General features: G+C 38.9%; 1 protein-coding gene across 1 annotated transcript; it reads left to right on the top strand.

The window, feature by feature from the left end:
• LOC143845677 (DEAD-box ATP-dependent RNA helicase 37-like) lies at positions 1-11,113 on the top strand. Its single transcript, XM_077354073.1, has 6 exons — positions 1-1,538; positions 1,623-1,706; positions 3,592-3,834; positions 4,637-4,804; positions 5,048-5,161; positions 9,999-11,113. The coding sequence occupies exons 1-6, from the start codon at positions 804-806 to the stop codon at positions 10,503-10,505; spliced, it is 1,851 nt and encodes a 616-aa protein (XP_077210188.1). The 5' UTR covers positions 1-803; the 3' UTR covers positions 10,506-11,113.
• The last annotated feature ends 383 nt before the right edge of the window (positions 11,114-11,496 follow it).

Raw genomic sequence — 11,496 nt, 5'->3', positions numbered from 1 at the left:
AAACGAGAGAGGAGGAGAAAGAGAGGAATTTTCATTCCAGTGGAAAAAACGTTGGAAAGATATTTCCCGTGTCCTGTCCTTTAGCACAAGATAGAGATTTTGTCTGCAATTAGGGTTAGGGTTTCTAGAATCCCCAAAACGACGTTCTGCCTGCAACGATTCTAGGGTTTATGCTTCTTCCATCTCATCCAACAGGTCTTTTATTCTCTTTTTTTCTGAAATACCGTTTCTGATGATAGAATAGATCAAATATTATCCTTTTATACTCGTTTCTTTGTTCTCTTTGGATTGTTTCATGGTGTATATTCTGAGATCGAGAGCTTTTGTTTTTTGGTTGGTTAGGATTTTGATTCGAGAGTGCTAAAGAGAGGGTAAATCGCTTTTTTCCCTTTTTTTTTTGTTTTCTTCTTTTGATATCTGACAAGATTATAGATTTTATATCGGAGTTGATGTTGGAGAGGGTTGTGGTTTTTGTTTTCGCGGTTTATATTGCGTTTTAGGAAAGAGATTAGTTTGGCTGTTAGGGTTCTTGTGGATCGGGTGGACGAGGTAGGGTTAGGGTTTTTGGGTAATTGCCAAAGGTAGTCTAGGATTTTTACATTACAAAGGGATTTGGTTTGGCTGTTAGAGATTTTGTGGATCAGGTGGAGGGCGCAGGGTTAGGGTTTTTGGGTAATTGCCAAAGGTAGTATAGAAATTTTAGATTAGAAAGGGATTGGTTTGGCTGTTAGGGTTTTTCTGGATCGGGTGGACGGGTTAGGGTTTTTGGGTAATTGCCGAACGCAGGATAGAAATTTTAAATTATGCGAGCATCGTGGGCGGATTCTGTTGCGAATTCGGCAGCTGAGAATGTAGCTGCTGGTTCTTCTGCTAACAACCCTAGACCCACCAAATCTTCTTATGTTCCCCCACATTTGCGTAACCGTCCTCCTTCGTCTGAGACCCCTGTTCCAACCTCAACCAATGTTTCCTCTAGTAGCAATCAATCTGGCTATGGTGGCCCCCCTGGTGGGACCCGTTGGGGTGGTCCTAGTCGCGATTTGGGACCCTTTGGCGGTGGCGGGCGTGTTGGTGGGGGTGGTTGGAACAACAGGAGCGGGGGATGGGACCGTGGGAGGGATAGGGAGGTGAACCCATTCGAGAATGAGGATGAGGCTGAACAGGCGTTTACTGAGCAGGAGAATACCGTCATCAACTTTGATGCATATGAGGACATTCCCGTTGAGACGAGTGGGGATAATGTGCCACCGCCCGTGGACACTTTTGCGGAGATCGATCTGGGAGATGCTCTCAATAAGAATATACAGAGGTGCAAATATGTGAAGCCCACTCCTGTCCAGCGCCACACCATTCCAATTTCCCTTGCTGGGCGTGACTTAATGGCGTGCGCACAGACGGGTTCCGGAAAGACTGCTGCCTTTTGTTTTCCGATCATTAGTGGAATTATGAACGGCCAATTTGCTCAGAGACCACGAGGAGCGCGGACGGTGTATCCACTTGCTCTTATTCTCTCTCCTACCAGGGAACTCTCATGCCAGGTAAGTTCGAGTATTGAAACTTCTGATTACATGAATTTTCTGGGTAGTTTGGTTTGAGTTAGTTACAGTAATTTTTTTTCATAGATACACGAGGAAGCTAGAAAGTTTTCCTATCAGACTGGTGTCAAGGTGGTTGTTGCTTATGGAGGAGCACCAATAAATCAACAGGTTTCAGTACTTTCTGTCTTTCAATTTTGTTTTGTTTGAAATGATCGCTACTGCGGCCTCATCTGACGTTTCGACTTAACTGATCTTATTTTTTCATTTTGAGCATCTTGTTTGTTATGCATATGTTGATATTTTTGCTTGCTTTACATTGGTATGGATGAAAAATAAAGAAAAAATAAATCAGTTTCTTGTATCTACTTAAAGAACTGAGAATTATCTGAATGCTAATTCTTACGGAAACTATCTTATCCCTTGTAAGTCCTTTATCTCGAGTAATGGTATTATTAGGAAATATGTGAAAAGTAGGTAAGTTGCATCCTTGATGTTTTTGTTAACGACATAGATAATTGACACATGTTTTCTTGTTATTATCAAGCTGCTAGAGATGTGAATACTCCTTTTTAACTAGTTGTGTTACTTTCTTTTCAAAACCTAGTGTTTCTTTGGGGTTATCAAAGTCTTCTTTAACAAGAGGATTTGGGTCCTACAGTGTGTTTTTATGTTGCCTTCATATGCTATTATTTCCTTTCTCATATCTGATGCCCACATAAATTTATTCTTGAATGTTTGGTTCATATTTGTGTGGTAGAATGCGTTTCTGTCATCTGATTTTTCCTTTCCCGTATATAGTTGTCATGTACAATCGTTCCTTTCCCGTATATAGTTGTCATGTACAATCGTCCTTTCCCGTATATGGTCACAAGTTGACTAATCCTACAGCTTTTGGCACTAAGAACCTAAGTAGGTAGGACATGTGGCTGTTATTGGTAAAACTTTGGGTAAGTGTAGTATGTTGTATCTTATGGTTTGAGGCTCCTAAAGGGAATTTCAAACAAGTGCAACAATGATATTTATACACATAGCATGCTGGAATCATAGAATTTCACCATTACAAAAAAACTGCAGAAAATTAACACCTATAATTGGCAACTTAAGAGCCCCAAAGAATGGCTCAAATAGAAATGGATTAGGACCTCCATTGCTGTTTTAAAAGTGCATTCTCCTTTAAATAGTTAAGCTAGATTAGGCTTTGCTGTCAATAACCTCAATTGATGCCCTTAAGGTAAAAATCCTAAGAATCAAGTTAAAATCTGGGGGTTTTAGTATATAGGCTTTACTGCAATCTATTAAAAGTGGAAATAGGGTTTTAAGAAGGCTAAAAGTACAGCCTCAAATTTAATTTTGAGATATGGTTTCAATTTGGGGTATACATCACATAACTATACAATCTCGAATCATTCAAAATAAAAAAAAATAAAAAAACTATACACTCTTGATTTCCTATCTTGGATTTATAATATGTTTTGTAAAATATCCTATTCTCTTAAGGAATTGAGGTGGTCTACGACCTCCTTGTGACTCATCCCAAATAGCAACATGTTGGGGTGGGTCAGCTATGTGCGAATAGCAGATCTACTCATCAACTATCATTAATTAATCACATTATCCATTAAATTTTTCTAGTTCTCCAACATGCATACATATAAAACCAAAGAAGTGAATGTTCAGATATCGCAATGCAATAATAACCATCATCATATGCACCAACGCATGTTTTTAATTTTTCTGAGCTTCCACACAAAATAAATGTAAATCAATGGAAGATGCTGTAATGTTGTACCAATGCCTTAGAAACTGTAGTAGTCCGGCATTGATCGGAATATTATTGTACATGCATCCAAAAAGGTTACTGAACAAGTAAACTATTTCTCTCTGGTCAATTTCTCATTAGATGTCATTAATACCTGGCAATACACTTATTGTAAGCAGCAGTTTCACCACTGGAATCCCGATCTACTGTAGTAAGTGCATGTGGTCTAATCTATAAGATTCTATGCCTGATGTGATTTTTTATATATATTAAGTTGCATTTTATTTTTTTCAGCTTCGGGAACTAGAGAGGGGTGTTGATATTCTTGTGGCAACTCCTGGGCGTTTGGTAGATTTGTTGGAGAGGGCTAGAGTTTCATTACAAATGATTAGGTATTTGGCTCTGGATGAGGCTGATAGAATGCTGGATATGGGTTTTGAACCACAAATTCGAAAGATTGTTGAACAAATGGACATGCCTCAGCGAGGTATGAGGCAGACCATGCTGTTCAGCGCCACCTTTCCAAAGGAGATACAGGTTAGTTCATTATCTATGAGTACACCATGAATACACCACAGATATGCTTCTTTCATACAGCCTATTATAGTTATACTGTATATTTTTATGGAATTTATAACTATGCAATTTATGTTAGCTGGTTGGTGCATTCGTGTGTGGGCTAGATCCCACTAGTTGATGCTATAAAATTCATTACTTTGTCTTTCTTCTCGCACTTCTCTGTTACCTTTTTTTTTGGTTTGGCAGTTACTTTATATTTCTTGCGGAAGCATCTTTTTATATATTTTGAATGGCAATTGTGGACGCATCTTTTTATTTATTGATTAATTGTCTCCTTGTGATTTGTGACTTGTTGTACTCATGCATCGGGTAGAAAACTAGGATGCCATTATCCATGTTGAAGTGCTAGTAAAATGCTAACTTGTATTTACTATGCTCAGTGCTTAGGAGCAAGGTTTGAAATTCGGTTTTGGTTTTGGCCTCAGCCGAAAACGAAATTTCAGTGCAATTTCGGTATTGGTGGAAATTTTGGTAAAAATCTTATAATTTCGGCCGAAATTTTTAAAATTTGTTTTTGGTTTTAAATTTCGGTCCCGGCCGAAATCCGGTACAGAAATTTAAAACCATGCTTAGGAGATCCTGCATGCACGCCAGTGTTATCTGGCTTCGAGATGGTGTTAGCCTATTAGGCACTTGTTTCTTGCCAGCGTCATCATTCTATTGCTTTTGAATTTTGTTCAAGTCATCATTAGTAGCATTTTTGCTGTAAAAAGAAGCTATTCTGACATAATTCACAAATTTTGGCTGATTGTGTATGCAGAGATTGGCCTCTGACTTTCTTTCGAATTATATTTTTCTTGCTGTTGGAAGGGTTGGTTCAAGTACTGATTTAATTGTTCAAAGAGTTGAATTCGTTCTCGAATCTGACAAGAGAAGTCATCTAATGGACCTTCTTCATGCCCAAAGAGCAAATGGAGCTCATGGCAAGGTATTTACCTAAAGAGAAACAATTTCATACTGTTTTATGGGCTATGGACCTATGGTCTTTCATTCGGTGTCACTTGTTTTTACCATAGAAGAATCTTATTTATGGGTGTTTATTTTTTGATTAGAAGATTTTTGTGATCTGTAAATATTGTGGTAAAAATCCTCTCTTTTGGTATTTGCTGCTTTTAGGGTCTTGGTTTCTTCACTTGTGTAATAACCATTTCTCTTCTTGTTGAGTTTGCAGCAAGCTCTGACTTTGGTCTTCGTGGAGACGAAGAAAGGGGCTGACTCATTGGAACACTGGCTGTGTTTAAATGGTTTTCCTGCAACTACTATTCATGGTGACAGAACACAGCCGGTAAGTTGAATTTGTTATTGGAAAGTCTGCCATATATCAGTATTGATGACAAATTTTGATTCTGCTTGCTGCTTTGGTCTTTGTATTGCTAGTGCACTTGACAGTATTGTTTTCCTTCTATTTTTTGTATTCTCTGTTGAATGAAGCATGTTCACCAGCAGATTTTTTTGTTCCTCGAGTGCTTATTTTATGTTTCTATGTTCTGGATATTCTACGTGGATGGCTTCAACCTTGCTTCCTTGTCCATTATCAGTTATCATTTATGGATCCTTTTATATTGCATTGGAATAGGAAAGTAGTTGCCATGCGTGGGAGGATTTTGACATCAAGGGAGAATATGAAGCAGACAACTGGACTTGTTTAGGCTATTGGTGCTATTATTATAAGCTTCACATGCAGTCACTTTACCTTGCATAAATGGCCAGGAACTCAGGGCAGTGTTGGTAGTGGCCAATAGACACAGGGAATATAGATATTAAATGAGGAATTAGTGATAGGGTGACTAGGAAGGAGAAATAGAAAAAAATTGTAAGCTTTTATGGCTTACCTGCTATGAAGCCCAAAGCAGGTTCATAGCAATCTCAATGCCAAAGTGGGCTGCCCAGTATGAGTATATATCCAGTCTTGTTGTATCCTTTGTCCCTCTTTTCCCTTCTCGCTACTCTCCTAAAAGGGGTGGGTGTTCCTAGAGGGATGATCCACTATTGGTGATAGTGGTGGAAGGTTAGGAGTTAGAGGATACTATTAAAAAAAAAAGGTTAGAAGTTCGAGGAAGCTGAGCAGGCTATATATGCCATGACCTTCAGGAGGTGAAGTTCTCCTAGCCCAGGACCCTTGTGAGAAGCTAATGGCCTCTATTTATTGATGCTGAAGGCTGGTTTCATGTAATTTGGTAAATTTACGTTATGTAGCTGCATAAATGACTGTCAATTTCTTAAATGAAGGTCTAGATTTAATGTCATTGTGGTGAATTTCCATAGGCCAATGGTCGTCTTACCTAAAGAGGATTTAGGATTTATACTTCTCTAGGTTAGATGGTTGGGATTTTATGGGTAAATTGGTAGTGTGGGTACTTGTAAGGCTGCCCTACCTCATAATGATGGCATGCGCCAAGTGATTTGGGAAAGGCAACCTTGTCTTTTGGGAATTGAGAGGCTGTAGCTGTATCTGGTTATTCATGCTCTTGAGGCTTCTCCTAGGCTCTGTTCACTTGTTGTCCCGGGAAAGGGAAAGAAAGGAAAGTAAGCAAAATTTTCTCGGAAATCCTTATTTCTCGCCGTTCGCTTCCTTTCTCGGGAAAGTCGAATTAAGGATGTGGAAAAGCAAAACAATTACATGGAAAATCTACTTTCCCACAGATTCATGATTTTCCTTTCTCGCAAAATCGCGCAAAATCGGTGGGAAAACAAAAATCACTTGCCCACGGGAAAATATTACGGGCTACTCATCGCGTGTATCTCTCCTCTCCAAACCCTCCCTCGGCGAAACCCTCGACGAACCCGCCGGCTACATCATCTTCTCCGGCGAGCTCCACCTCCGGCGAACACTAGAAAGGTTGGTGCTCGTTTCCTTCTCTCTCATTTGCTTTTTTTTTCGCCCAATCTCGCCATTCCCTCTCATTTTTTCATTTTCTGCAAGAAATGACTAACCTAGGGTTCGGATTTGGGTTTTTTTCGTTTGGGGTTGGGTTTCTTATGAACGAAATAAGGTTTTGAGTTTTTTTCTCTTCTGTGTTCAGATCTACATCAATACTCATTTTCATGGAGTTTTTTCATTTGATGTGTGTTCAGATCTACATTTCAGGGGTTGTGTTTTTACATATTTTTCAGCCATTTCTTGACGTTTTTTCATGGCTGGTAGTTGTTTCATGTGGGTTTATTCAAAGAAGTAATTGTTTGGAAAAGAGTTGAAGTTTTCATTGTTTCATGTGGGTTTTTTCATTTTGGATTGTTTAGTTGTTTCATGTGCGTTTTTCCATGAATGCTAGTTTTTTCACGTCTGAGTGGGTTTTTCATGTAATTGTTTTGCTATGTGAAAAAACCCAATTGTTTTGCTATGTGAAAAACCCAATTGTTATGTGAAAAACCCAATTGTTTTTTCATGTCTGAGTGGGTTTTTCATGTAATTGTGGGTTTTTCATGTCTGAGTGGGTTTTTTCACATGAATCCATGAATCCATGTGAAAAAACAATTACATGAAAAACAATTGGGTTTTTTTCCATCTTCACTCTTTTCCATTGCTTAAAATAGTGAAAAGGCTATGGCATTTAGCAATTTCATGGCCTGGCCATAAACATCATTGATGAAACTATTGGTTTCAGAGACATAGTTATTATCTGGTTGATTTTGGACATAAACATCATTGATGAAACTATTGGTTTCAGAGACATAGTTATTATCTGGTTGACAAAGAACCTTCAATGCATTGGTGGCAACAAGTTCCTTTTTTTCTTCTACTATTATGAATGATATTAGTCTCTTATCTAGTAATAATTGCTGTATTGGTTTTTTACTACAATGTAAATGGGAATGAGGCTAACTAAAGTTGTTGAAATTTCCCTTGCTTCTTATATGAAATATCATGGATAGTTTTGCAATTAGCTTATATGATTCTCCAAATTGGAATTTGTACAGACAAACATTCTACCTTTAGTTGTTGTCCTCAACTTTATAGAATACTAAATTGACCCATGTATTGGTTATTCCTGTGAAAACTTGGTGATAGGTTCATGTTTAAAAGCGATAGGTTCATGTTTAAAAGCTAAATTAGTGAAAAGGCTATGGCATTTAGCAATTTCATGGAATGGCAAGGGCAGTAGGGAAACTCTCTGTTTTGCTTTTCTGTGTGTTGGGATTTGTCAGTATTGTCTTTAGTATTCTATTTTTCTTATGGTTGTTGATGCTAGCTGATAGGGAGGTCCAGATTTATGAATCTATGTCGATTTCATTGCTGCTGTGAAGATCATTCCTTTATGTTGGAGACCCAATGCTCACATTATTATTCGATCCATTCTTTATTTTTGGTATCTCATTTCAGTGCATTAGTTTCCTCAAGATCTCAAGGTTCGTAGGTACCGCTTGAATTTTGATTCTGCATTTTGATTATCTTTGATATTTTCAGACGTAACTTGTCATTTTCTTCGGCCGTTATTTGTCCATAAATTAAGAGGAAAGTATATTAAAAACATGAAGAAAATGCTATTATGTTATGTGTTGTTTAGCATTTAATGCCCAAAAAAAAAATCTTGTGCAAAATATGTTTAATATGGGTTTCTGCATATTTTCCCTTGCTTTCTGGGCAAGTGAACAACGAGAAAAAAACTTTCCTGCATATTTTCCCTCGCTTTCTGGGCAAGTGAACAGCGAGAAAGCAAGAGAAAATCACAGTTTCTTTTCCTTTCCTTTCCTTTTTGCCATGTCAGATTCCTTTCCTTTCTTTTCCTTTCCTTTCCCGGGAAAACAAGTGAACAGAGCCCTAGTGATTTGGATGTATGTACTCAAGGATATTTTGCCTTGTGTCTAATACCTGTGTTTCTAAAGGTTAAATTGTGTCTAAGGTGCTGAATATAATTTCTCATTAAGTTCTTACTGATGGGGATCACACAGAGTTACACCTGTTAGATCAATGTGTCTCAAGCTGTTTGCTGAATTGGGTTCTGGATTTAAGTTAAAGTCATGGAGGTAATAAAGAAATTTGATTAATTTAGTGCATTTAATGTGGGTGCAATGGGTGGCTAGACCTATCGTGGGATTTGGAGCTTGAATTTGGGTGGGCCAAGTTTGCTTGGAAGCTCGTGGGTTAGGTTGGAAGGAGTTTTTTCAAATGGGCTCAGGAGGCTTAGGAATTTTGTCGTGGTGTATAATACTATAATCTGCTTTCCTATTTCAGTGTCTAAATATGGGTATGCTTAGAGGGTTATACTGAATGGGTTCTGGAAGGTCTGGGAACGTTTTCATAGAGAAGGCAATCTCCATTCACAGTTTTAGGCTACATAGAGTTTGGGTGGCTTTGGGCAAAATTGGGCGTCTTCAGTTCACTCTACAGTCTACACTGGCAAACGTGGATGATGGTTATTTTATTAGACCAGATATTAGTAAATAATACGGTGCTTGTAGTGGAAAGTCGCTTGGAACAACTCTTGAATTCAAGATTTATTGTTGGTGATTCATTCAATAATATCTGTTTTTGCTTGGTTCCTTGTGGCATGGTCACTCAAGTTTATCTAAAAATTAGCTGAGCCAGTTTTCAATTAGTGATTGCTTTGGCTTCATTATTAATGTATGCACGTGGAGGGAGATATTCTGCTCATTGTTTTAAATTTATGATTTATTTTTTTAAGAAAACATTATAATTTTTTGTGTGTGGTATGCTGGTTACCATGGTATGGGCTCCAAAATTCTTCTTTTGACTGCCATTCAAAAACAAAAACTCCTCTTTTGATCTAAGGGACGAGGGTTATGTGATATTTCCGAGCATGTTGGATAAATTTTTACAATAATATTTCTACTCCTCTTTTGACTGCCATTCAGGAAAAAAAAAAACTCCTCTTTTGACTTGATGGACTACGGATGTGTGATATTTCTGAGCATGTTGGATAATTTTTTTTAAGAATCTTTCTTGGAATTACAGTGGTCTGGTTTGGGTTTCTTTAAAGGTGATGGTTGGTTATAAACACAAAATGTGAAGGGAAGGATGCTAAATTTTGTGAGTGTTGGCAAAAGCTTTATAGTTATACACACATCCAAAAAGCATCCATGCGTATGTTTCTTGCCATACTTTGGCGGTAATATTTACATGCCTACTTAACAGATTGTGAAAAATGGTCTTTTGTCTCCAGGAAAGGGAACATGCACTGAGATCCTTCAAGAGTGGCACAACTCCAATCTTAGTGGCGACGGACGTGGCAGCACGCGGTCTTGACATCCCTCATGTTGCACATGTTGTCAATTTTGACCTTCCCAATGATATTGATGACTACGTCCACCGGATAGGGCGAACAGGGCGAGCGGGTAAGAGCGGCTTGGCCACAGCCTTCTTCAATGAGAACAATTCCTCGTTGGCGAGGTCATTGGCAGAGCTGATGCAGGAATCAAATCAGGAGGTACCCGCTTGGCTCTCCCGTTACGCAGCCCGATCTTCGTATGGTGGAGGGGGGAGGAACCGCCGTTCCGGTGGAGGTCGCTTTGGTGGCCGTGACTTTCGAAGGGATGGTCCTTTCAATAGGGGAGGAGGGGGTGGTGCCGACTACTATGGAGGAGGCAATAGCAGTGGTGGGTATGGGGCTTCTCCGGGCTATGGTGGTGGAGGAGGGTATGGTCCTGGTGTTACCAGTGCATGGGACTAACATCCCTTTTTTACAGTACTTCTTTAAAATATAATTTTGATAGAAAATACACTTCTTCTTTTCATCTTAGGTCATATGGGGTATATCCCTGTTTAGGTGTTTAATGTCTCCTTTGGTTCTCCCACTGTTGGAAGGGGTTTGGAATTGTTGGAAAGAGTTTGGGAATGTTGAATGACTGTAGAGGTTGCCACCACCACCACCACCACCACCACCACCACCACCACCAAAGAAGGTTAGGGTGGGTGCAGTGTGTGTAATTGAGGTGGTTTTGGTGAACTAACAGAATAGGGTCCCTTTTTTCTTTTCTTTTCTATTTTGGTTGGGGGTTGTAGAATATGTTGGGGAGAGAGGGAGGGATTTTTTGGCCATTTGTTTCACTTCTCAAGACATTTTTTTTCGACGACCTGATTGGATGGTGGGGAGAGTCATTTTCAGGATGTGGGTCTACTTTAAAAAAAAAAAAAAATTGTTGTAAAATTCTGGGGGTGACAGAAATAAATGCTAAGTACTCTGGTGAAATAGATTTACTTTCTTGTATTGAAATGTTGACATAAATCAAATTTTACTTCCATTTTTTACATGGAAAGAAAAGGAGCCTTGCAGGATCATTCCACTATTTTAAATCTTTGCACGCTTTTAACTGATTTGTCATTATTCTACCTTTGTATGGTCGATGGTACATTAGTCGTATGTTAACATGGAACAGATTGCAGGTTGAAACTGTGTCGTGCTATTGTAGAGTAGATTCAATCTTAAAAATTGTTGGGTGAGGGGCAAGGAAATTTGTCTCCAGCCTGATATCAAATCTCAAGCTTAAAAACTGTTCCGTGTTCCGGTTGTTGATCATAGCAAAGCTTAGGTTGGTCTGCAAAAGACGGTGTCGGCTTTTGGTGGGAAGCTTCTTTTCCCCAGGAAAAGCCTGGGAATGGGAGAAGAGTGACTTCTTTTGATCCTACCTATCAACTCTGGCAGCCACTTCCACCCGTTCCTA

Source organism: Tasmannia lanceolata, unplaced genomic scaffold (assembly GCF_043159265.1).
Source record: "Tasmannia lanceolata isolate RefF3 unplaced genomic scaffold, GAP_Taslan_0.1 ptg000015l, whole genome shotgun sequence".
Classification (NCBI taxonomy): domain Eukaryota; kingdom Viridiplantae; phylum Streptophyta; class Magnoliopsida; order Canellales; family Winteraceae; genus Tasmannia; species Tasmannia lanceolata.
This window is presented reverse-complemented; position numbering and strand designations above follow the sequence as displayed.